Raw genomic sequence first — 27,395 nt, forward strand, 5'->3', positions numbered from 1 at the left:
TAAATAAATAAATTAAGAATATTCTCAGAACGTCCTCCTATTGGTGGTGTAAATATATTTTACATTGACAGAGCCTCCACCAACAATAAAGTTCTAGAAACATTTTAATTTAGCTTTTTAAAACTTCCCTTTTGCTTTCTTCTCTCTCTAGAGGACATGAAACTGTCAGAAATGGAACTTGCTGCGGGAAAATCCAGACTGTTAAGGAAAGAACTGGCTTGCAAAGAAATACAGAAGATGGTGCCTAAATCTTTTAAACGCCAGTCCAAGCAAAACAGTTACCTAGATGATAGCACAAGAGAGTTTTCACCAAGGAAAAAGCTGAAATTAAGCACAGGTGATACCACAGTCTATGGTATGGAAAATGACTTGTCAATTGATGGTGGCTTGAATAAAGCTAAACAAACAGAATCCTCATCTTCAGAATCATTGGACACGACAGACTCGCCACCATCAATATCAAGCTTAATAAAAGGGACCAAACCCATCCAGGCCTTGCTTGCTAAGAATATTGGGAACAAAGTGACCTTAACAAGTCAGCTTCCACCTGCTCAAGGTAGAAGCATTTCTACGTCTGAAAAACTGATTATGTCAACTATAGGTTCTTCCCCAGTCAAACCAGTATTGCCCTGCCAGGCCAGTTCCAAGAGTCCATTACAAGTGTTATACAAAATACCTGATGGCCACTGCATGCCAATAGACTTGCATAACAATTCACTGAAAATTCAGGTGCAGCCTGTGGCCGATTGTAAACCAGGAGAAAAAACCACAGGAGAGAAACTCATGCAGCAGGTCCTTATTTTGCCTAAAAATTTCCTTATCCACCACAGAGAGGGTAAAAGTGTCGCAAAAGAAATTCCGCCGTTGCCGCAGAAGACGAACGAGCAACACCGTCTTTCTCTTCCGCAGTCAACAGCTGTCAACACTACTTTAGCTCCTGCCTTTCCAGCTTCGGTTATAAATGCTGCTACTGCGTTTCTCCCCGGCACAAATTTTAAAAAGAATGCTACACATTTGCCACAAGGAGCTAATGCAGCAAAGGGTCTTTTGGCGTTGCCCTCTGTATCAGCCACAGGCAACGTGTTGGCGTCAGTGATGAAAATGAGCCAAAGTGAGACTACTAAAACTAAGACTGTTGTTTCAGGTACCTCATTCCCTGTCACTTCATCTACAGTTCAGGCGCTGACAACAACACTACCACCAAGTGTTTCTTCTTGCACCAGCGGTTCCTCCCCAAGACTAGCATCCCCGCAGAAAAGTGACACCGACGAATCTAAACAGGAGCTGAAAACAGTCTGCATCAGAGATTCGCAATCCATCCTTGTTAGGACGCGAGGTGGGAACACAGGAATCGTTAAGGTGCAGACAAATTCAGACCAGAATTCCCCTAGTAACTTAACTCCGGGTTCCGTTTTCACATACGCACCTCAGCTTCAGGCATTTTTAGTGCCAAAATCCACACAGTTGTCAACCTCTACCTTTTCAGCTGCGACAACAGTCGTATCTAATATCCCAGCACTCATCCAGTCCTCTCCCACAACTTCTGTTTCCATTCCAGCTGTTCCCAGTGGTGTAAATCAGGGAATAGGGAAAAACATGATGTTTGCGTTTGGGCAACCAACGAACAGTGCTACGGTGGGTCATGGAATGCAAAAAACTGTACATGTGTCCTCTCCCACTTTCTTATCTCCAATGTCATCATCTAATATCGCCATGCCGGCACATCCTAACAGCTCTGGTAATGCAAATAGCATTTTGCCAGGTAATAGTGGGCAGAATGCCATATGCACTACCCAGGCTTCTTTTATTAATCAGCAAGCTGATGTAAATAGTATGAACTCTCCTGTTACACAGCCTGAGGCCACACCTATAAGCAGTGGGAGTGTTGTGAGTGGCACTCAAATTCAAAAACTTATGTTGGTCACAAATCCCCCCCTTCTTCCCGCTTGCGGAACTGCAGGAGTCAACCTCGTCCCTGCTCCAACATCCACTGGCATTACCGCACAGAAACTGGTTTTCATTAATAGACCACTTGCCAATATTCAGTCAAATACTGGTTTGACTGCAGAGCCCTTTAAACAGACCTTCTCTCCTTCGATGGGAAAAGCATTTGTTAAAAGCACAGAGCAGCCTCAGTTAGTCCTGATTCCATCTACCGTGGGAGCATCACTTAAAGTTAATACATCACCAACAGTTTCTCAAATAAAAGATGTGAAAATAGGACTTAATATTGGCCAGGCCATCATAAATAGCACAGCTAATGCACCGAGTGTTCCACCAGTTAACATTATGCAATCGGCAGCTCCCAAAGATGCGGAAGAGAAAAGTAGCCAGGGTGTAATTTTGCCATTGTCAAATGATGGTTTGGTTCCTCTGTGTTCAAGCTTGGCAAAGAGTGTTGCACCAGTCGAAGAGTCTCTGAGTCTTACAACAAGAGCAATTTCTACAGTAACAACAACAACATGTTTAGATGCTGCTTCTGCGGCATTGAGTGGAACCACTTCTGGAACGTGGTCTACTGCCTTGGCTGGTGGAACAGATACTTCAACAAAAGTCACACCCGTTTTAACTACTCGACTGCGTACCTCTAATGTTGGAAATACTGTGGCTATATCTACTGTGAAAACGGGACACCTTGCTTCATCAGTACTAATTTCAACGACTCCACCAGCTCATCCAAGCTTGTCATCTACTTTTCAATTGCCAGGTACAGTTGCCTTGCCCAGACCTGTGAATAGTGCCCCCAAAATGATACCAACAGCCCCTCAATTGCCAGCAGTTTCCCCTGTTGTACAGTGTATGCCCCTTTCAAAAGGTCAACAGTCCACACTCGTTCAGTTTCAGTCACCCAGAATTCCAGCTGCAGTGCCAACAAATGGAAGTGCTCCCAAACCTCAAACTGTATTGGCCCCCAATCCACCAAATACAGGTAAAATTGTTAGCTTTTCTAACTTAGTTTCCCTACCTTGTCAGCCGCTGCCTCCTAATTTTGTAAAGCCCGCCCCTGCTTTCACTTCTGCTCCTACTGCCGCCACCACTCAGACTGTTCCAGCTTCACCATCTATAGCTGGCAATGTAGGAGGACAGCTGAACGAGTCTTGTGTTCAACAAAAAATAATTATTAACACGTGTACACCTTTGGCACCTGGAACTCAGATAATGATCAGTGGCACTCGGTTCATTGTTCCACCTCAGGGTCTCGGAGCCGGCAGCCACGTCCTTCTCATCTCTACAAATCCAAAACTTGGCCCTCTTTTAACTGTTAATAATGGCCATGGGCTTCAAGGTGTATCCCATCCTTCTCCTTCTCCCCAGAAGACTACACAAGTGTTGAGCAATGCATTAAGCTGGCAGCCGTCAAAACAGCCTTTGAAAAGCTCTACCAAAATCGTGAACGCTCTTGGGACTGCGAACCCCCTGCCAATTGTACATGCAGCGCCACAAGTTGCAAACAGCGCCGCAAAACCAAGCGCCCCATCTTTTGCAGCAACATTGTCTGCGCCTTTGGTAACCACCCGGCCCGGCGGTCTAGCTAAAACGTCTTTGGTTTGTGCCACTCACACTGCTAACTCACAGTTGCAAAGCAGTACACCTGTATTACATCTAGACACATCTATAAAAAAACTGATGGTCAGCCCAGAAGGAGCCATTCTGAATGCTATAAAGACTCCAACATCGAAATCTTCCTCTCTACCGTCGTCCTTCTCTCCTGACATCGTTTCCACAACCAGGAGTCCTGCTGTTGTCTTCCCTAATTTTCTGAAACCCAACATAGGTGTGCCTAACACAGCTGCATCTTAAATGTAAAGTAAACGAGCCCTTAAAATGTTGGGGCATTCTTTTGTGTATGAAGTTAATTTATAATTGTTTAAGAAATTCTTCTGATATTTGAAACATACCAGACATGAGGCTGATGTACATGAACCCATGGCATGTGATGGCTAGTTTTGAGCCTGTGGAAGCCGCCAGGCAAAGAACTGAGCTGTTGTGCATGTTCTTGGGAACTCACAGGCTGAATAGATTCAGATTCTGCTCATCAGATGTGTTGGCTGCTAGTTTGCCATTAAATTGGGAGCTGCCACATGCTCAAATTTTAAAACGCCTACCATCTACCCAAGGGTTTATGGCCATAGTTGATTTTCTAAAAATTACTTCATATTAGATTGCAGCTGCTTACAATTTTATTTTTAAATGGTGAGGAACCTCATCATTAAAATACTTTTCAGACTTATACTTTCAAAGGGTTTTTATTAAAGTGGTCAGATAAGACCGTCTGTTAAGGTGTGTTGTAGAAAGCAACGTTTAATTTTTGGTTAGCACATTTACAGGGATATGTTTCTTCTTCAAATTTAGACTTTTCCATCTTAATTATAAACACAGTACACTTTTTAAGAAAAATTACTTGGTTCTCTCTCTCTTTTTTTAAAGCATATTTATGCATTGTAAAAATGCAATCTATGGTGTAAAATTGTACATATCCCTGACTCCCTAACAGTATGTACTAAACTATGTGTAAAAAGAACTACTCTGTCTTATTTATGTTTTGTTTACATAATGTATAGTTTTTTAAGTATTTTAGTAATTTTGGACAAGTGTACTGTTTAGCAATAATGCAGAAAAATCTGCATGTAATAAACAAAGTTGCCGTATTTCTTTGATAATGTATCAGTTTCATCTGGAGAAGAAATACTTGAGAGCACAGGGTTATGACATGTATGGGCATTAAGAAATTATTATGTTGGGATTAACAGAAAGGTTGTGGTCCTAAGCTCAGATACTTAGACATAAATTCCATTAAAACTAATGGGATTTTTTGCCAAGTAAAAGTGCCCAAGTTTGTGGTTTCCCAGCTTTTGATTTCTTTCTCTTGCTCTTTTGTGCATCATTTGAACCCCCCCCCCCCAGCTTATACAGTTATGGACATTTGAGCTTGTTCTATTTTCACCATTGCGACAGGGAGTGAAAATATTCATTTTTCCATTATCAGGAAGAAAAAAAGAAAGATTGCCAGATTTGATTGCAGATCTGTTCGTTGTGTCAAAGGCATCAAGGGGTTAAATGTTAATGAATACTTCAGCTTTTATATAAGTGACTACAAAGAGAAACTAAGAAAAGGTTTTCTAGCAAATATGGTGGATGGGGTGGGCTACAGATGCTGCAAGCTGGAAGAATTGGGGAATTGAATCTTATGTGAGAAATTGCTGAAATTCTGAATGCTCCTTCCTGGTAACACATAAGCCTGGGACAAGGGCTGCACTTGTTAGAAGGACGGAAGATGAGTAAAGAACTGGATTGCCTGTTTAAGAAACTGAACTTAAAGTTGAATTAAGCAGCAAGCTCAGGAACTGTTCTCTACATAAAACAGTTTGAAATGTGACCTTTCAAAACTGAACCTATCGGAAAGGTAGAAATCTAAGTCATGCTTATTCACACTTTGCTTAATTTAGTTGGGCAGGATTTTATATTTGCAGGACTAGGCTGTCTTTAGCCAAGTCTAACTGGGAGTATCAGCCAGAACTGGCCTAAACATTCATTCTCCAGGTGTCCTTATTTTACCTCGAACTTCACAGTAGGCAAATAGCAATAGCCAGGTTTTCCTCTTTTTTTTTGTCTAGTGATAGCACTAGAGTTATCATAGAGATTCATGTTGTGGTAGGTGACTGTCACTAAACAAATGTTTTTTGTTGAACAAAATTAAAGATTGCGAATTGTAGAGAATGTTTAGGATTTGATAATGTTTTGTCTCCGTAACGATTTCTGTAATATAGATCTTTGAAAATGCTAACATTTAGAGCCTGTCTCCCCTTCACTCAAACCGCTAGGACTTCCAAGCCATTTGTAGAAGAGTCTCTTAAATGTACATCAAACTCTGCTTCGGGCTACATCTATCATACCTTGGGGGGGGGGGTGTTGGGTGTGTGTGCGGGTATATTCTGCAACATATTACTGACACAATAATAGTTTCACTTTTTTGCTCTGTGCTGCTTGCCCAATGTTACCAAATCATTGCTGTCTACTGCTGGCTCCAGCGCAACAAAAGTGGGGGAAAACCCCCCACTGTAGAACATTTATGAGATTTCAGCATATGGTTACCAGACGTCTCCATTTCCCGGGGACAGTCGCCGGATTTTCAAATCTGTCCCTGGGCAAAATCCATCCCTGGAATGTCCTCGGATTTCATTTAATGTCCCCAGATTTATATTTTAAGTGTTGTAGATTTATTAGAAGGAAATGAATGTTGCGTGATTGGTTCAATGGCACAAGACACATCATATGGGGACTTCTGGCGAGGTAGAATGGTGGGCGCCACGGCAGTGAGCAGCTCCTGAAGCCAGCCAGAGCCAACTGTGCTACCAGGCTGACTCTGGGCTGCTGAGGCTGCCGCTGCTGCCGCCACTGCTGAGGGGGAACCGGGTACACAAAGCGCATCAACGAGGAACCGCTGACTCCGCCGTGACCCGAATCGAACTGGGGGCAAGAGCCCCCAGCCACCCAGTTGACTGCCCAGTGGCGCTCTGGGGCCAGGAAAACCCCAGAGCTGATGCAGGGAGAAGGAGGAGAGGAGAAGAAGGAAGAGAGAGAAAGAGGAAGGAGAAAAAAGAGAGGAGCCCCGACCTTGCCGCACAGCTGCTGCCGCCACCGCTGAGAAGGAGAGGTAGGAGAGCACCGGGAGGGCAAGGACATGTGGCCAAGCCCAGGCCCGACCCGAGCCTACTCCACAGCGGCTAGCGCTCCAAGAGAGCATGCTGGGGCCCAGAGGAAGGCCACGCGACAGAGGAGACCACAGAAGAGAAGATATTACTTAAAAAACAACTTTTCTCTTTTTTTTAAAAAAAGTGTCCCCAGATTCTTGGGGGGGGGGGAATGGTAACCTTATTTCAGCACGAAGTTACAGGATGTGCACTGACTGGAACTGAAGCAATATGACTGCCCAAAATGTTGCAGGCACAAACAGTATTAAAAGCAGGATTGTCCATAACTTCCACAATAGCATAATCGGCATAAATCATGAATGCACAATGGAAAGATTTGTTATTGCTTGATATGGAGGGGCATGGTTGTTGAAATTATTGGAGGCAAAGTTGTTTGATTAGAGAAAAACCATTGCTGACATTATGTAATAATAATAGAGAACCTCTTTTGGACTTTGTGTGTGAAAAAGAGAATGAATGAATTTGAGACACTTGGGTCTGAAGAATGGAAAAAAATATTACTTAACAGAAAGTAAAATGGCTGGGTGTCAATTTAGAGTGAATGTTTTGAATAATTTATTTTATCTACTAACAGACGGAAAATCGGAAGTCCTTTTTATTTGTCTTTCTTTTCTTCCTTTCTTTCCTTCTCTCCCCCCTTTTCCCCCCTCTTTCTTTTTTCCGTTTGGTGTCCTCTGCTCTGGTCCATTATTGAAGGTGATAGATGGTTGGTGGAAGGACCCTGAGTGAGAGGCAGGGAAGGGAAGACCTCTCAGGACGAGAGACTGGGGGAAGAAAGGAAAGCTCCCAGGTGGCACCTAGGAAGGCCACCACTTTCTGTGGGTGACAAGGATTAAGAGCTACCTTTGAGAGACGACTCCACATTTTCTTTTTCCTTGCTCTTTGTTTTTATTGAGATTAGTTTATTTTATCTTATTATGAAAAATAAAATCTCATGAGGAAAAGTGAACGCACAATTAATGGCATTCAATTAAATTTAACTCAGAATAGATGCATTGAACTAGGAACATGGCTAAATTTGATTCATTAATTTGAATAGATATACTCTTGAGTAAAAGTGAGTTGAATGCCACCTATAAAAATTATGTTTGTAAGTGCCCTTGCTGTCAGCTCTCAACTCGTTACTCCTTGGTTCTTGGAAGTGCCTCTTACTTTGCCTTGATCTTTCGAGTACCTTAATGGTATGGAATTGATGCTTTTGAATTATGGTGCTGGAGGAGACTCTTGAGAGTCCCATGGACTGCAAGAAGATCAAACCTCTCTATTCTGAAGGAAATCAGCCCTGAGTGCTCACTGGAAGGACAGATCCTGAAGCTGAGGCTCCAAGACTTTGGCCACCTCATGAGAAGAGAAGACTCCCTGGAAAAGACCCTGATGTTGGGATAGATTGAGGGCACAAGGAGAAGGGGACGACAGACGATGAGATGGTTGGACAGTGTTCTCGAAGCTATGAACATGAATTTGACCAAGCAGTGGAAGACAGGAGTGCCTGGCATGCTCTGGTCCATGGGGTCACGAAGAGTCGGACACGACTAAACATCTAAACAACAAGAATGGTATGGAAGGGAGGTTGTGTAAGAGGGATACTGCAATTGTACGCAGACATATTCATGGATATTCGTACCTTCCCTGAAAGTCAATACTGTCCTCTAGCTGCAAAACTGGAGGTCCACAACCAGAGAAATGTGCTGCACCAAAGTATGTTGGCACTCCATTCTTTCCACGAGTTGCTGTTTGGTCAGTGAAATTGTCTATTGGGAAAAACCCTTACCTTTCACATCCTGGTTTACAGTCCTTGTTCTTGTCTGCTACTTTGGCTATCTTCACTCTTTGTTTGCAATGAAACAGAATGTTATAGTAGACATGGTAACTTCCTGATGCCACACGGTAATGATGCTGAGGGCAAACAAAGCCTTCCCATTACCCCACCAGCATTTCCAACATTAGAGGTACACAGTTGGTTTACTGCCAAGAAATTTAGGCTGACACTCAAAGAATGGATTAGGTTTTGCCGCGGTCAAAGTGTTCATGGAGCACATTATCTTTCACCCCATTTAAGTGCAACACAAGTATTAACTGCACATTAGCTACTCTTAGCTGCTCCTGGTAATGGCTGAGACCAATTACCACTATTAATTTTATCATGTATGTGCTACAATTTGCTTGATTAATGTCTTCTACCTGATTTCACATTTAGTATCATCTCTGTTGGGCTAGACAGTTCCTTTAGAAAAAAGCAAAAGCAAATGTGGACTGTTCAAACAGAGTCCAGTATCTGCAAAGATTTCCCGCTGTGTTGATAATAATAAATACAATATAATTCACTCACAAATGTATCCTGATGACCAATAATTCTCATGTTTCAGTTACAATCAATTGAATTCGTAAAAATCATTTTGGACCCTTTCCCTTTTGCTTGTACTTATCCCAAACAATCGTGTTGGCATGCTCAACAGTTGCAAAAATCAAATTGGGAAAATGTATTCGGAATTAACAAGTTCAACAGTTGCAAAAAATCAAATTGAGAAAATGTATTCGGAATTAATAAGTTTGGTTTATTTGTATACAAAGCTGAAGAGAACTCCAGCTCCAGGAAGTGCATTGGCCACTGGAGGTACATTTAGAAGTCTAAGGCAGGCATGGCTAAACTTGGCCCTCCAGCTGTTTTGGGACTACATTTCCCATCACCCCTGACCACTGGTCCTGTTAGCTAGGGATGATGGGAGTTGTAGTCCCAAAACAGCTAGGGGGCCGAGTTTGGCCATGCCTGGTCTAAGGAACTGCCCTGGGTGTTAGAAACTCAATTTCACTCACCCCCCAAATAAGCAGACAAAACACCCCCCCCCAAAAAAAGTGGGTGCTGAGATAAGTCTCCCAGGGTGCCATGGAGCCCAGGCACAGTCTATATGCCCAGTGCCTACACTATAATGGGCTTGGTACTGGAAGCAAATGCTGAAACAATTGTATAGGATAAGTCTTATTTGGACTGCAACCTCAGTACTGTGGGATAGGTAGTTTAACACATTTTCCCATGCACAGTTTCCTTGGTGTAAGCCTCTCCAAGCAGCTATTGGCTTTGGAGCAATGCTGGCGCACAGATACAACACAGGCAAGTCCAGTGCTTTTTTTTCTATAAAAAAATGTTTAGGGGTACTCTATTATTATTATTATTATTATTATTATTTGTTTATTATTAATACTCTGCCCATCTGGCTGGGTTTCCCCAGCCACTCTGGGCAGCTTCCAACAGAATATTAAAATACAATAGTCTATTAAACATTAAAAGCTTCCCTAAACAGGGCTGCCTTCAGATGTCTTCTAAAAGTCTGGTAGTTTTCTCTTTGACATCTGATGGGAGGGTGTTCCACGGGGTGGGTGCCACTACCGAGAAGGCCCTCTGCCTGGTTCCCTGTACAGTAGCTTGGCTTCTCGCAGTGAGGGAACTGCCAGAAGGCCCTTGGCACTGGACCTCAGTGTCCGGGCAGAACGATGGGGGAGGAGACGCTCCTTCAGGTATAGTGAACCGAGGCCATTTAGGGCTTTAAAGGTCAGCATAAACACTTTAAATTGTGCTCGGAAACGTACTGGGAGCCAGTGTAGGTCTTTCAAGACCGGTGTTATGTGGTCTTGGCAGCCTTTCCCAGTCACCAGTCTGGCTGCCGCGTTCTGGATTAGTTGTAGTTTCCGGGTCACCTTCAAAGGTAGCCCCACGTAGAGCGCATTGCAGTAGTCCAAGCGGGAGATAACCAGAGCATGCACCACTCTGGCGAGGCAGTCCGCAGGCAGATAGAGTCTCAGCCTGCGTACCAGATGGAGCTGGTAAACAGCTGCCCTGGACACAGAATGGACCTGTGCCTCCATGGACAGCTGTGAGTCCAAAATGACTCCCAGGCTGTGCACCTGGTCGTTCAGGAGCACAGTTAACCCATTCAGGACCAGGGAGTCCTACTCGTATTGAATACGAGTTTCCTACTCGTATTGAAATACTGCCCCTCAATGAGGCCAAACTTAGATTCACAACATGCTTAGGGGTATGCGTACCCCTGCGCCCCCCCCCCCAAAAAGCACTGGGCACATCCAGTCTCCCACAGGTCATTGCTTCTGGGAGAGTCTGAATTTGCGGAAATGGGAAAAACAGTTAACCTGGTCCCAGAGTAATGGCCCCAGTCCATAATCTCCATGGTAACTATAAAGAGAAAAAAGATGTAGGTAAAACTTGCCATGGAATCTTCCATATCACAACAGGGCTATGTACACATGAAATGAAGCAAGGCTGTTGCTGTTCACCCCAGAGAGGAGACAGGGATGTCTTCACCCACATATATTGCTTGCTAGATTTTCCTGCCCCTGCAACCCATCCCCTGAATGTGGAAATATTCCCTTAAGTTACTCCACCCAGGATTTCCCCCTGAAATGGCTTGGTACCAGCTTTTCTTTCTCCCCATAGAGTCCCGATGTACAGTGGTACCTCGGGTTACATACGCTTCAGGTTACATACGCTTCAGGTTACAGACTCCGCTAACCCAGAAATAGTGCTTCAGGTTAAGAACTTTGCTTCAGGATGAGAACAGAAATCGTGCTCCGGCGGTGCGGCAGCAGCGGGAGGCCCCATTAGCTAAAGTGGTGCTTCGGGTTAAGAACAGTTTCAGGTTAAGAACGGACCTCCGGAACGAATTAAGTACTTAACCTGAGGTACCACTGTAATCTTTAGCGGGAGAGAAAACGACAAGGGGGAAATGGTTTGGCATCAAAACGCAAAGGTGGGTTTCAGGACTCTTCAGAATCTCCCCTTCCGCACCACACGCCAGAAATCATTGTGTTGTTATTTGAATTAAGTGGGATCTCAGATGGGCTATTCCACCTTCACGCCTAGTTTGCCTTGTAGAGAAATAGCTCCTGAGACGATGGAGGAGGCTTCTGAGAGGCCAACTTGTTCGCTGAGAGCTGAGCAAATGAAGCATAAGAAGCTAAAAGGGGCTTTATTAATTGGCAAGCTACATAATGAGAAGCATTAAAGAGATAAGATCATTTATTCTTTTAGTAAATCTCAAAAAGAACAAAAGAGTAATAGAATCCATGTGTGAGGGTTATTATCAGTGCTTTTTTCTGGGAATACGCATACCCCTAAACATTTTGTGAATCTTCGTAAGGTAAAGGTAAAGGGACCCCTGACCATTAGGTCCAGTCGTGACTGACTCTGGGGTTGCGGTGCTCATCTCGCTTTATTGGCCGAGGGAGCCGGCGTACAGCTTTCGGGTCATGTGGCCAGCATGACTAAGCCGCTGCTGGCGAACCAGAGAAGCGCATGGAAACGGCGTTTACCTATTTATCTACTTGCACTTTGACATGCTTTCGAACTGCTAGGTGGGCAGGAGCAGGGACTGAGCAATGGGAGCTCACCCCGTCACGGGGATTCGAACTGCCGACCTTCTGATCAGCAAGTCCTAGGCTCTGTGGTTTAACCCACAGCGCCACCCGCGTCTCTGTGAATCTTCGTACTTTTGTCCATTTACTGTATTTATTCTTCCCGATTTGAACTATAAAACAGTGATTTTCTTGAGTCAAAATTAAAGTACCCCTAAACTTTTTTTTTAAAAAAAGCACTGGTTCAGGAAGGCTGGTTCTTGCTTTTCATTATTTATTATGCTTGGTATAGCTCCTGGAATAAAATATATCACAGCATCTCTTACACTGAATGACTCCAGGCAACTGGAATGAAGGTACAAAGGCATCAGCATTCCAGGTATCTCGCACAATTGGGAACAGCTGCATTTTCTTAAGCAATAATGGTTTCTAGAAACATTTGCAATAGCATGCATTATTTTTCAAGAGGTGTAGCTAAAAATCAAAGATGGTCCGTGTAATCCTTCAAGCACTGGATTTAATGGTTCCTGCTTCATGGGGCATATGGCGGTGGCAAAAGGGTGGCAGATATTTTGTCATAGGCCGGTGGAGCATCAGGCACCTGTGAAAATGGAAATCAGGAAAGGGAAAATAATAATAATATAATAATTTATTACTTATACCCCACCCACCTGGCTGGGTCTCCCCAGCCACTCTGGGCGGCTTCCAACAGGAGATTAAAAATACATGAAAATATCAGTCATTAAAAAACTTCCCTAAACAGGGCTGCCTTCAGATGTCTTCTAAAAGTCAGATAGTTGTTTATTCCTTTGACATCTGATGGGAAGGCGTTCCACAGGGCAGGAGCCGCTACTGAGAAGGCCCTCTGCCTGGTTCCCTGTAACTTCTCTCAGTGAGGGAACCGCCAGAAGGCCCTCGGCGCTGGACCTCAGTGTCCAGGCCGAACGATGGGGGTGGAGATGCTCCTTCAGGTATATTGGGCCGAGGCCGTTTAGGGCTTTAAAGGTCAGCACCAACACTTTGAATTGTGTTCGGAAACGTACTGTTATTCATATGCTAAGTTGTAACCTCAGAACAACCCTGTGAGGTAGGCTAGGCTAAGATGCAATGACTGGTCCAAGGTGATCCCATGAGCAACGTGGGATTTGAACCCCAGTCTCTCAGGTCCTAGTCTAAAGCTCTAACCACTCCACTGGCCCTCTCACTGCACTCTCTGGTGGTCACAGAAAAGGTTTCCAAATGTTAAGAAAAGGATAATCTTACCACATGGCTTCTGTTGCTGTTGTATTCCTGCAAGGGCAATTTGGAGCCCAACAAACCACTTTTGCCTTCCGAGATCCTTCCAGTGGCCCCTCCAAAATTCTTACTCTGTGGCACACAGGGAGAAAAGGGCAGAGAAACGAGACATTTGAATGCAAGGAAAATTAGAAGGTCCATAATATTTTTAAAAAACCAGTAATGAGAATTAAGTCTAAGAGTGTTTTGCACATGAGGCCTAAATCTGTTTGTGGCTTACATCATCTGTCTGTAATGTCAATGTGCTTTCAGTTTCTTTTTTATCCGCATTTAACATTCACATGTGGTCTCGCACAAAATTTGCTCTTTAAGTCCCTGTGAAAGTGGGGTCCTACTTGCTCTCACCCTACAGTGCATGTGTGGTTCTTAACATGCTATATGTGAGAAGGTTTTGACCGGCGCGGACAGCCAGTGACGCAGCAAGGAAACGTGCCGGACGCCATTTTATCTAACACTATAGTCTTGTAATACATCCCTCCACTGTGAGCCAGTGTAGTGTAGTGGTTAAGAGCGGTGGACTCGTAATCTGGTGAACCGGGTTCGCTTCCCCGCTCCTCCACATGAAGCTGCTGGGTGACCTTGGGCTAGTCACACTTCTTTGAAATCTCTCAGCCCCACTCACCTCACAGAGTGTTTGTTGTGGGGGAGGAAGGGAAACGAGAATGTTAGCCGCTAGAGACTCCTTCGGGTAGTGATAAAGCGGGACAGCAAATCCAAACAACTCCTTCTCCTGCATAAACCTTTGGCAACCCTCTGTGGGCTGCGTCTGATGGGGGTCTCCCAAACATCTGGAGGGCAACCAGTCTGGCAAAGGCTGTCATAGGCTATTGTGCACATAGAGTACACCCAAGGCTTAACTTACGACAGGGCTAGTATCTGCTCCCTATGTTTAGGTTTAACTCTAGATCATAGGAAGTACAGTACCATACAAATGTACCTAAGAGCAGGGGCAGAGTGTATTTGCCTCACCAGTACTGAGTAACCATGAAGTGTACTTGCACATCAGAGTTTAGGGGGAAAGACTACTGGACTGTGGATCCCGGGCAGAACTGAGATGCAGAATTTTTTAATTTTTATTTTTATCCTTACCAGAAGGCTTCTATAACCATTGCGCTTTTTGTAATACCAACAGCCAATAATCAGCAAAGCTGTAAGAATCACAACGAGAATTCCAATGCCTGCAGCCCTGTTTGGGAAAGAAAAAGACACCATTACAAAACACATATGGGAACAAGGAAGATATTACTATGTCCTGTCCAAAGCACAGTTTTAAAGGGCCAGGCAAACCAGTAGATGCAACAACCGGTTTTGCTTTTGTAGCTTCGTAGGGAATGTGATAAGCATGTTGAATCAACTCCATGAAACTGCATATTCAGTACAGAATTTGTGCAAAAAAACACACAGGCAGCCAGGAACAAATAAATAAAGATGGGCTTTTGATTATGGGCTGCAACACAACTGGCACACTGCATGATGAGGCTTCCATATGAATATGATATGGAATTATCTCCTTGTTATGACACTGACACAATAGGATTTAGAGGGGATGAAAGGGCTGAGTTCAAAAATATTTCAGTACCAGCTGCATGCTGCAGGTGGAAATGGCAAGCACACAACTGCATCTCACCCAAGAGACAACCTCTCACACAGCGGAGGGGACAGGTACGTCCCCCTGAGGGTGATGGGACCTAAAAGTGAATGCGCAAATGATTATTTGTTTATTTGTGGTGTTTATAGTCCACCTCTCACCTGAAAGTCCCAGGGTGGGACTTGAACGCTGAAATTGAACAATGACAATAACATCGGAACAATGAAAATAAGAAATAAGGCAGAAGCAACAGTGAAAACAAACTTATCAAAACTCAATGCACCTCTACCAAAGGTCTGAGCAAAGAGAAGCACCTTCACCTGCCATAAAAAGGAAGCAGAACTGAAGCAAGATGCCCCTCAGAGAACTCATTCCAAAAGCACAACGCTACTGCAAAGAAAGGCAAGGATAGTTGAGTCCAGTCAAAGGTGACTATGGGGTGCGGTGTTCATCTCGCTTTCAGGCCGAGGCAGCTGGCGTTTGTCCACAGACAGCTTTCTGGGCCGTGTGGCCAGGTTGACTAAGCAGCTTCTGGTGCAACGGAACACCATGACGGAAACCAGAGCACACAGAAACACCTTTTACCTTCCTGCCGGAGCGGTACCTATTTATCTACTTGCACTGGCATGCTTTCAAACTGCTAGGTTGGCAGGAGCTGGAACAGAGCAACGGGAGCTCACCCCGTTGCGGGGATTTGAACCACCAACCTTCTGATGGGCAAGCCCTAGGCTCTGGGGTTTAGACCATAGCGCCACCCGCATCCCTTGCAAATAAAGACCTCCCATGGACACCCTCAACGTAAACCTCACAGTGTTCAATAAGATGACATCGTTATGTTGAAAGTCCCATCAAGCTTGGGGTATTCAACTTAGGAATGTAGGAAGGTGCCTTAAATTGAGTCAGACCCTTGCTCCATCTAGCTTGCTATTGTCTACCCGGACTAGCAGAGGCTTTCTGGCACTCCAAGCAGGATTCTTTCCCAGGCCTCCCTAGAAATGCCAGGGATTGAATAGGGGAACTACTGCATGCAAAACGGATGCTCGACCACTAAGCTACCGCTCTTCCCAATTGCATATATTCCCCAAAGCATATCTGCAAACTAAGCCAATTCCATTTCCGACGGGATTATTGTCAGCTGTGTGCAAGAGCCAGGCCCTGTGACCAATAGGGCTCTGCAGGACTGGGGCCTTCCTAAGCTTGTTCTGAAGAGGCAAGGCACGGTGAGGCCAATTGGTAACTCACAGCACCTGGTGGCAAGAGCTGGGAAGGGATATAAGGGCAGCATTTTCCCTTCGGCTCTTTGCCACAGCAACACGTTCCCTGCCTTGCTGCGTTTGACTCCTTGCTTCTTGATCCTTGGACCCTTGACTTTGTGACTCCTTGCTTCTTGATTTTAATTGTTTTAATGTATTCTAATCTTGTTTTTAAGTTGTATTCATTCAACTCATTTTTATTACTGGTTATTAGCCGCCCTGAGCCCGGCCTTGGCTGGGGAGGGCAGGGTATAAATAAAATTTATTATTCTTATTCTTATTCTTATTATTGATCCTCAGACCCCTGACTTCGTGACTTCGTGACTCCTTGCTTCTTGATCCTCAGACCCTCGACTTTGTGACTCCTTGCTTCCTGACCCTCGGACCCTTGGCTTCTTGACTCCAGGCTCTCTGACCCTTGCACTCTCGGCTTTCTGACTCCTGGCTTCTGGACTCCCGTTCCTGCTCCAATCCTGCCATCTTGCCCCCAGTCCCAACATCTCCAACCAGGACTTTGAACGCCTATGAACCAGACCATGACAATTATTTTCACAGCTATTGCATGTGGCATTGTGGATGCCCCCTTCATATGTGAGCACCACCGCTTCGTGCGTAAGCCCAACCCCATCATCTCAATTCCAGCACTCCTATGAACTCAAGTTCCTGGTGACACCTAAAAAACCATTACAGTATAGCGTAAAGTAGCAGAGAGCGGGAGTGTAAATAAGCAAAGTATGTTTTCTTTGCTCACTGGAAGGACAGATTGTGAAGCTGAGGCTCCAGTACTTTGGCCACCTCATGAGGAGAGAAGACTCCCTGGGAAAGACCCTGATGTTGGGAAAGATGGAGGGCACAAAGAGAAGGGGACAACAGAGGACGAGATGGTTAGACAGTGTTCTTGAAGCTACCAGCATGAGTTTGACCAAACTGCGGGAGGCAGTGGAAGACAGGAGTGCCTGGCGTGCTCTGGTCCATGGGGTCATGAGGAGTCGGACACGACTAAACGACTAAACAACAACAACAAATGTTTTCTTGCTTTCTTGAATAAGGCTGAAGAGAAAGGGCAATAAGAGTCTCTGTGCTGCAAGTGAAGCAACGAGAGCTGAAGAAATCAACAAGATGTCATAGAATCATCAACTTGTAGAGTTGGGATGAGGGTCATCTGGTCCAACCCCCGCAATGCAGGAATCTTTTGCCCAACGTGGGGCTCGAACCCACAACCCTAAGATTCAGCGTCCCATGGTCTACCAACTGAGCTATGCCAGGCTCTCAAATCAACCTTGGGCAACCCTCGGTGGGCTGGGTCTGATGGGTCTGACGCCAACCAGAACAAAAGACACAGAGGAAGATACCGGAGGCCTCAGAGGAATGTGGGAAAGGGTCAATTTGTGCAGAGAGCTGTTTCCTAACACAGACATCTGAGTCACAGGAAATCCCAGAACACAGACTGTTGACAACTTTGTGTCCAGCAGATAACAAGGCAACAGCGTTCTGATCAAATCTCTGTAGAGCATCACCTACGACTCCCCACTAACCCAAATCGGCTACATTGGACCTGACCCTCTCAGTCATGTGATTGTGTAAGTACGAATGTAATGCAATTAGCGTTATGAGCATAATTAGTGTTGTCAACCTGTTACTGAGAATTTCAGTAAAAGGTGAATTAATTACTGTGTTGTCTTATCTTATCAACTCCCTTCTCTCTAAGATTCTTGCTCTGTTGACCAGGGCCTTGATTGCCTGCTAGCAGAAGGTATTTTAAGAGATAATGTTGCCGTCACTGGCCTCTTTAAAGGTCCAGTCGCGGATGTCTCTGGGGTTGTGCCACTCATCTCGCTTTACTGGACAAGGGAGCCGGCGTACAGCTTCCAGGTAATGTGGCCAGCATGACTAAGCCGCTTCGGCGAACCAGAGCAGCGCATGGAAACACTGTTTACCTTCCCGCCGGAGCAGTACCTATTTATCTACTTGCACTTGACATGCTTTCAAACTGCTAGGCAGGCAGGAGCTGGGACCGAGCAACGGGAGCTCACCCCGTCGCGGGGATTCAAACCGCCAACCTTCTGATCAGCAAGCCCTAGGCTCTGTGGTTTAGACCACAGCGCCACCCGCATCCCTGAGACTGGCCTCTTTACATCTACATATTCATATGTAGGTCCTGGCTTTTGCAATGCTTACTGGCACTCAGTCCTCACACTTTTGTGACAGTCTATTTAACTACTGTTGTTAGAAGGGTGGGGTACAATTTGGATTAAATTACTGGGGAAAGTCAGGTTTTGGTTTTCATTAGAAGCCCCCAAGCTTCCCCGCCCCAGTAATTTGAGCCCTGGGCCAGGCTGCTATTGCCTCTTATGGTGTAGACTGTGCCATTCTCAAGTTGCCCCGGTCTACTGTATAAACTGTGAAAAACTGAAGTCAGGGTGGACAATCTTCAAAAGCCTGGAGAAATTAGTGATTGGATGCAGCGAACCAGCACATCAGAAACCTAACAAGAACAACACATTCATGCAGAAACACCCTTAGGACAATCACAGTTGGGGATAGTGGTTATAAATATTCTCCATTCATTCCACAAAGTATTAAAGTGTGCATTAAAAGCAAAAGGAAAAAAAGGCACTTTACATTGGCGAGTCAACTCCCATCTCCCTCCTACCCTGAAATTTGTTCCCCCCTGGCTCCGTTTTCAGTCTTGTTTGTGGCCAGTTTCCCCTCCGACAGCAGTAGGGCTGTGGCTGCAGCAGCTCAGCTCTTTGTTCTTTTTCAAATAAAATCACTACTCTAGAAATGTTAATCTGAATCCCAGAGGAAGCATCCAGGGATGCCTCCCTGAATAGGACTTGTTCAGGCCCTGCCCACAGAGAAGGGCTTTCTCCTTCCCCCCGCCAAGAGACTGGCCAGCACCCAATAGCACAGGGCAAGAAGAAGGAAGCTTCATACATGGGCAGAGGCTCAGCATACAGGGTGGGAGGGGGAGTAAAACAGGCACACACCCCAGGAAAGGGGTTATAAATGGATGAGCTGAGAGCTTGACCCTGAACTCAGATGGAGAAAACCACTCTCCCTTTTGCGACTAAAATTGCGTATTTGGAATGGCATTGAAATAGCTGGTCAATAAGTCCGATAGCTCCGCTTACTCTTCCGCTGAAAGAGAGGTGGATCCCTTTCCTCGAGCAAAGCTGCCATCTAGGTAGTGCTGTCCCCTGGGCATCTTGTTTGGTTCAGATCACACCTACAAAATGGACAAAGGGGTGACCATTCTCTATGCGGAATTTTCACTGTATCCTTGATAATCTTGGCAGAAACACAGCCTCATTTGTTGACTGGACAGTTTCTTAAGAAATTAAACAGCTCACTGACAATGTTTCCCAAATAGTCATACTCAGCTGAAGTCTTGAGTGGGGACCATCTAGGGCAGGCATAGGCAAACTTGGCCCTCCAGATGTTTTGGGACTACAGCTCCCATGATCCCTAGTGGTCAGGGATGGTGGGAATTTTAGTCCCAAAACATCTGGAGGGCCGAGTTTGCCTATACCTGATCTAGGGTTCAGAAAGGTTTTTATTTTTACATTTTTAAAATTCTTATTTTATTGTTTTTTTCTAGTTTGCTTTAGATATTGTCTCAATCCTTCGAAAGAGAAAAAAGGATGCTAGGAAAATGATTATACATTGATCCATTAAAGGCAAATGTTTGCACTGACCACTAAAAGGAAATCTCAATGACTGAATGAGCCGGTTGCTTATTAAAGTATTTTAATAAAGTTCTGCATGTGAAAAATCTAAGTGAAATAAATGGGCTCATCGACATCTCCCCACACATTCACTTCTTAGCTTCCATGCCCTCTGGGTGGGGGGAGGGGCATTTCAGACTACTGTAATCTGCAGAATATCTATACAGTGGTACCTCGGGTGCAGACGCTTCAGGTTACAGACTCTGCTAACCCATAAATAGTATCTTGGGTTAAGAACTTTGCTTCAGGATGCGAACAGAAATCACATGGCGGCAGCAGGAGGCCCCACTAGCTAAAGTGGTGCTTCAGGTTAAGAACAGTTTCAGGTTAAGAACGGACCTCCAGAACGAATTACCGTATTTTTTGCACCATAACACTCACTTTTTTTCTCCTAGAAAGTAAGGGGAAATGTCTGTGCGTGTTATGGAGGAAATGCCTACGGGTGGCATGCCTACGGATTTTCCTCCTCTAAAAACTACATGCTTGTTATGGTCGGGTGCGTGTTATAGAGCAAAAAATACGGTAAGTTCTTAACCCAAGGTACTACTGTATACATAGCAGGTTAAGAGCACATGCATTTTATAGTGTATGGTAGGCGAAAGGCTTTGCATTCAGAATCATCCTATATTTAGTCTCTTGCATCCTCTGTTAAAAGGTAGAACAGAGAACAAGTTATGTGAAATATGCTGTCTGGGCCCCTGAAGACCTGCTGTCAATCAGAGCAGACATTTCAGAGCTAGCTGGTCAGACATTCTGGTAATGTAGCAAAGAGACAGAAAGTGGACTGCAGGGCAGGTCTGACTTTGAAATTGTACCCTTGAATGCTATCAAATTTAAACATGGTGTGCTAAAAACAAAACCCACTCTTTTAATTCATAAAATAAAGGGGGAAATGTTTAAATAATAAAAAGTGGGCAGAGTGTTCTTACAGCTAGATAGCATCGATTGTTTAATGGCGCCAGATCACTGATTGCAGGAGGGAGCTGGGTCAGTTATTACGCCAAAACGTAATAAACCTATTTAAAAAATGAAATAAATTTCCAGTCCCTGAACCACTGTTTGAAGAACAGAGAGAGATTCCAGGATTTAGAATTCGGTGACCCTTGATTTTGAAAAAGACACACTGGAGCATTGTGTAACTTTAAAAAATCAAAAACTTAATAGGTTTTGCTATTAGGATGTGAATGAACACAACTCTGCAAAGGCAGTAGACCAACATTGTCTTAAGTTTATATTGCCCCGTGCTTTTCCTAATGTCACAATCTGATGGATTTATCTGCTTGTCATTTGTGTAAATACCCAAGGAAAATTAACCAGCCATATCAAATCAAACTGAATGGCTTCATCCAGAAAAGCACACAGATAAACATTTTGGCCCACAGCTATGCTACTTAAATCTCATTAAATGAAAGGAGATTGAAACAGCCTATCAAGTGCAGGATCGCAATCTCTGATTTCAGCAGTGCACAGAATAGTAAATTGTGCTGTGAACTAAAATTACAGAGCTACCACAGTCAGGTAAGGGGGGGGGACCCATGCTAAAGGTCCCACAATTTAAGAAACTTAGTTCTTAATCAAATACATATTTTTTTTCAAGAGATAAAAAAACTGGTCAAACTGAAATTTAATACAACATAAAAATCTTGTGCAAGAAATAAACAAGGCTTACCTTTCTTACCGACTCTGGCTGAGTGCTAAGGCATAACCAGATTTCCTTCCTCCTCTATCTCTTTTTTACTTTTTTAAATTTCCTCCTTAGGACTACTGAGCTCTCATGACCATCACGAGTCTGAATTCCTAGCGGTGCAGCCTTTTGATCGCTTTAATTAGCGTGAAAGGCTAAGACCAAAGAAATGGTTTCTGTTCTTTCCATTTCTACCCAAACCCCTTCCAGAGGGAAGCCACATTCTGTTCAGTGGGACTTGCTCCCTAGCTAAGTGTGTCTAGGATTGCAGCCTTACGCAAACAATAAAGAGTAGCTGTTCAATTATTGTGTGGAACAATCCAGACCTCTCTTCTTGAAGCACTGCAGGGGGCAGAAGCAAATGCTTAATACAAGTACAGTGGACGCTCGGGTTGCGAACGTGATCTGTGCAGGATGCACGTTCACGACCCGCAGCGCCGCATCTGCGCATGCGCAGGTTGCAATTTGGCACTTCTGCACATGCGCTAAGTGCGATTGAGTGCTTCTGCGCATGCGTGACCCCCGAAACCTAGAAGTAACCCGTTCCGGTACTTCCGAATTTCGGCAGGTCCGTAACGTGAAAAAACACAACCTGAAGCGTCTGTAACCTGAGGTATGACTGTACAGTGGTACCTCGGGCTAAGAACTTAATATGTTCTGGAGGTCAGTTTTTAACCTGAAACTGCTCTTAACCTGAGATACCACTTTAGCTAATGGGGCCTCCTGCTGTTGCCACGCCACCGCCACCCAATTTCTGTTCGCATTCTGAAGCAAAGTTCTTAACCCGAGGTACTATTTCTGGGTTAGCAGAGGCTGTAACCTGAAGCGTTTGTAACCCAAGGTACCATTGTACAAAGGACAGTTGTAGGTATGATCATCTCAGCTCAAACTGCACCTGAATTCTAATAACCGGTTGGCCGGATGGGCCTCCGAAGTTGTGGGGATGCCAATGAGACAGTCCTATAGAAGCTCCATCATTTTTGACATCAAAGAGGGTGCTTGCAGCAGATTAATATGGAAAGAGACTTCCCTGCAAGCTGGCTAAGGGCTCAGCCGGCAATCTTGTAAAACAAATGTAAAGATTTTTTTAAAAAATAAAGATTTACACAAAAGCTACCTATAGAAATATAGAACCAATAAGAAGGTTCGGGGGACTAGATGGGTTCATCTGAATTAACTGCCCATACAGCAGTAGTGATGTATGGAAGTGAGAGCTGGACCATATAGAAGGCTGATCGCCGAAGAATTGATGCTTTTGAATTATGGTGCTGGAGGAGACTCTTGAGAGTCCCATGGACTGCAAGAAGATCAAACCTCTCCATTCTTAAGGAAATCAGCCCTGAGTGCTCACTGGAAGGACAGATCGGGAAGCTGAGGCTCCGATACTTTGGCCACCTCATGAGAAGAGAAGACTCCCTGGAAAAGACCCTGATGTTGGGAAAAATTGAGGGCACAAGGAGAAGGGGACAACAGAGTACGAGATGGTTGGACAGTGTTCTCAAAGCTACCAACATGAGTTTGACCAAGCTGAGGGAGGCAGTGGAAGACAGGAGTGCCTGGCATGCTCTGGTCCATGGGGTCATGAAGAGTTGGACATGACTAAATGACTAAACAACAGCAGCAGCATTGAACATGAACTGGTAGCAGGCAATAAATAAAGGGTCTAATTAGGGATGTGTATAGATGCTAAGGGGACATGGGTCTAAACCACAGAGCCTAGGGCTTGCCAATCAAAAGGTCAGCGGTTCGAATCCCCGCGATGGGGTGAGCTCCTGTTGCTCAGTCCCTGCTCCTGCCAACCTAGCAGTTCGAAAGCACGTCAAAGTGCAAGTAGATATAGGTACCGCGCCGGCGGGAAGGTAAATGGCGTTTCCGTGCACTGCTCTGATTCGCCAGAGCAGTCATGCTGGCCACATGACCTGGAACCTGTCTGCGGACAAAACGCCAGCTCCCTTGGCCACTAAAGCGAGATGAGCGCCGCAACCCCAAAGTCGTCTGTGACTGGACTTAACGGTCAGGGGTCCCTTTACCTTTATAGATGCTAGGAGAGGATAAATTTATTGATTAATATCCTTCCTTCCTCAGGTCTGTGAGTTCAGCAGAGTGCATCTCTTAAGATGGCGTCTGAGCAATGGACCTACCTACTAGGCACAGGTTTTCTGCCTGTATTTTTCACTCTCCTGTCCAGCTTTAATAAATTCAATGGGGGTGGGGCACAATACTTGAGTAAAAGAGTATAATACTCACCACCTGGTTTTCCATAAATGTTTCCAGCATGTGCCTTTGTGTGTGTGTGTGTGTGTGTGTGTGTGTGTGTGTGTGTGTGTGTGTGTAAGCATGTAAATATTTGCTTCAGGCCACCACAACAGTTGCATGTAATACCATCAAAATTAGCACCTTTTCCATGCTACTTTATCCTACATTGCACAAATGGAAAATAGCCCATGGAAGCAGGATAGAAAGAGCCATGAGAGGTGGGGGGGGGGGGGAAGCGGGGGAAAAATAGCATGAGACCCAAAGTCAATGAGAGGCTTTTTTGTACTCCTTGTGGCTAAAAACCAGGTATACTTTCTTCCCTCTTAGAGAAGAATTCATCAATAACTGCTTGCAGAGAGCGGGGATCACATAAAGGGGTTCTTTGTCATTGCTAGCAGCCAGGCAGTCACAAACCACCCATGTGATGATATTGCCAGTGCATTTGTGCTTCGCCATGGGCTGATCTTGCATTCAGATGACTCAAGATTCCAGATGTCAAAGGTCTATTATTCTCGAGAGCGATGAAGAGATCCCTGTCCGTGTTAGCGAATCCCTTCGGAGCAGGCAGTTGCAGAAAAAGTAATATTAATATCCGAGCAGTTTATAAGGTGAAAACATGGGCTTGATCCTGGTCTTGGTTTTGCTGGGGGGGGGGTCTTTATTAGTCTGCTTGTATAAATTCCAAATTTGCTATACTAACTGCCCCCTCCACATTTTAACTCGTATGCAGCTGGCAGCAGACCTCTGTATATAGATATATTTCTTTTTTAGAATCCATTTTTGTTGTTGTCTGGTAGCACCCAGCAGAAGAATTTCTGCCAGTAGCATGCTACTCCTAAGTGCTGAGCGAGGTCAATCATTGTCTTGACCCGGAAAAGCGAGCTGGTTTGGAAGCCCTGCTTGCGGCAAATGATGGCCAAGATGACCCTGGGAGCAGCCGTAGCATGGAGCTCATCTGCATTTCACATTATTGGAATATTATTGGATATTTAGCTATGCCCCAGGCATAGCTAAAGGGGGAGGTGATGGTTAATACCAGCGACCTGTGTTCCCAGGTGACATAGCCTATACTTCTTAATTGTATTTGAGTTCAACAATTACTTTGATAAAATACATATTTGTTATGTGCATATGGCTTTAGATACGTATTAGGTTCATAAGTTCATAAGTTACCATATAGCATATATTCAACACAAAAAAACAGCGACAATTTGTTGTTGACAAAGGACAGCTGGCCATATAAAGGGCCCCATTATCTTCAGTAGCTGAGGGCATCATCAAACCTAAATCCGGCCCTGGTCAGCTCCTGTTCATGAAATAGGAGAGGGTTCATTTTGTCCTTCATTTCTATACAGCTTTATATTTTTAAGGAAAAGAAAAATCTCAAAAGCAGTTTACAACACGTTAAAATGTCGAATGAAACCATCTGGAATAAAACGTTACTGAAGAACGTCAACTATAAACTAAAATAATATCTTAAAGTAGGATTGCCATACGTCCAGATTTTCTGGGGGGAATTTCAGGAAATCGCCAAAATGTCCAGGTTTTTGAAACTCTCCCCCCCCCCCCCCAAGGTAAACTTTTACCGGTACTTCTTTAAATATGGCAACCCTATCTTAAAGATTACAAATAACGCATTACAAAGGAGCTCAACTACAAAATGCACATTTGACGGAGCAAAGTTAACAACAAAATGAACTTAAACATTTCAAAGGAAAACATTACTAAAGGAAGTGGAATATTAAATGCACATTTAAAACAGCATTTATTCCCTTTCCTTTCAAATAGTTCTTCCCTTTCCTTATATTTGACTGGGAGCCTTCTGTTGTTTGTAGTATGGTTAGTTTTCAGATGCAACAAAACATGTTATTTTTTTAATTTTCCTCTCTAGAGGGCGTTCTTGTAACATATCACCTTTACCATCTTGTCTGTGCTAGATGCAGAGATGTTATTTAAACGTGAGGCAATTACTTCCTTAAGGAGTTCATGTCTGATAAATGGTTCCAATTGTAATGGGATATGGGGTTGCTTGTGCGTAAGCGCTGAACCACTCCAAGCTGAGTAGTTGGCTCAAAACTTTCCCTGACCGGACAGCCCTGACTTCGTGGCTGTCTTAATCACTGGCAGAATCCGTCAGTGGGCGTTTTCTGAATTTCTTCCAACATAAAAGCTCCTTGACACTGAGTCTCCGCCTAGATTCCCTGCGCGAAAGCTTTCTGCGCAGAGTGGGCGTCCCAAGGGGAGGTCCTGAGCTCTCTGCACTGGTCTCACTGGAAGCGTCCCTGAGCCTTCCCTCCGACGCCCTTCCTCATCGGAAGCTCTCCCTCTCCCCCTGCTGGTTCCCTCTCCAGCGTCGTCTGGGAGCCTTGCCACCACCCTAGGCTCCGATGGCAGTTCCCTGACACCAATGGATGCACATTTGTCCCAAACACATTTTAGCCTTTGCATTATATTACTGCCAAGCTCTTTTCAGTGCTAATAGCGTAATATTCCCTTTGTGAGTCCCAAGAGTGCTAACTTTTGCTTTGGACAAGCAGGAGACTAGATTGAGGAACATTATGAGGGCATAATGGATGTAGGGTAATTCTGTAGTGAGCAATGTAACACTCATAAGCTTCTTTACATATTTTGTGCTTCAGCTCATATTGAGGCATCTAATCATAAGCCTGCATTTTTATTAAAGCTTATATGTTTAATCAGGGCCTGTATCTTAAAAGACCAGTCTTAGAAGACCAGTTGCCTAAAAACCTTGACAAGATATTTTTACTCCTAGACAAGGGCCCCCCCTGATTTATAGCAGAAAACAATTCTCAAAGTCGTAAAAAGGGAATTACAGGCTGACAGCCAAGGTTACACTGACCCTACAAATTAAGGGTGGATAAATAGTAAAATGAGCCATATCTTCTTCCTAAGGTTAAGAAGGTCAAGAGCAGTGGAAAAGACAACTGACTTGGCTGGAGAAAATAGGTTTTCTTTCTTTCTATTTTTGAGGCTGAGAAACAAGAGAAGAAGAGCTGGCAGAAAGGGAGCATAAAGCTGTTTCTTTCTTAAACTAAGATCCTTTTAAGATTTCTTTTCCTTTTAAAAGGTTATTTATGTATTAAATATATTAGCTTAAATATAATTATGCAAAGGATTTAAGAAATGCTAGATTCTTATTTCATATAGTTGGAAGAGATCACAGGGGCCATCAGCCACCAGACCCCCCTTGTCAGACAGAAGACGCCATCGAGCACTCCTGAAATATGGTTGTCAAGCCTTTTGTTTAGAAACCTTCAAATGAAGGAGATCTCAATGTTGATGTGAACTCAATCCTTGACATGCATAAGATAAAAATTCAAGATTAATTATCTGTTTTGGAAGGCAATAGGGCAAGGAGGGCAAGAGGTGAGCTGGTAATTAAGATTCCTTGTTGAGACACATGTAAGATATATTACTACTTATTTGTCATTTATAGATAGAAGAATATATAGCTTTTTGATTTCCATAAAAGGGCAAGAAGGAAATGGGTGT

The 27,395-nt window shown here is 44.3% G+C and overlaps 2 protein-coding genes across 3 annotated transcripts in view; one reads left to right on the forward strand and one right to left on the reverse strand.

Annotated features, from left to right (window-relative positions):
• Positions 1–4,649, forward strand: part of BRD10 (bromodomain containing 10) — a 37,362-nt gene extending 32,713 nt beyond the window's left edge. For both annotated transcript variants that reach the window (XM_079958620.1, XM_079958621.1), the window contains one exon: positions 152–4,649. In XM_079958620.1, the coding sequence (XP_079814746.1) occupies positions 152–3,801 (3,650 nt within the window). In that variant the 3' untranslated portion in view covers positions 3,802–4,649. The remainder of the gene's footprint in view (positions 1–151) is intronic.
• Positions 4,650–11,681: 7,032 nt separating this feature from the next.
• On the reverse strand, positions 11,682–21,771 carry MLANA (melan-A). Its single transcript, XM_079959899.1, has 5 exons — positions 21,612–21,771; positions 19,349–19,443; positions 14,463–14,559; positions 13,341–13,445; positions 11,682–12,678 (listed from the first exon to the last, which is right to left on the reverse strand). The coding sequence occupies exons 2-5, from the start codon at positions 19,420–19,422 to the stop codon at positions 12,610–12,612; spliced, it is 345 nt and encodes a 114-aa protein (XP_079816025.1). The 5' UTR covers positions 19,423–19,443; positions 21,612–21,771; the 3' UTR covers positions 11,682–12,609.
• Between the last annotated feature and the right edge of the window lie 5,624 nt (positions 21,772–27,395).

Source organism: Podarcis cretensis (genome assembly GCF_951804945.1).
Source record: "Podarcis cretensis genome assembly, chromosome: 17".
NCBI classification, from domain to species: domain Eukaryota; kingdom Metazoa; phylum Chordata; class Lepidosauria; order Squamata; family Lacertidae; genus Podarcis; species Podarcis cretensis.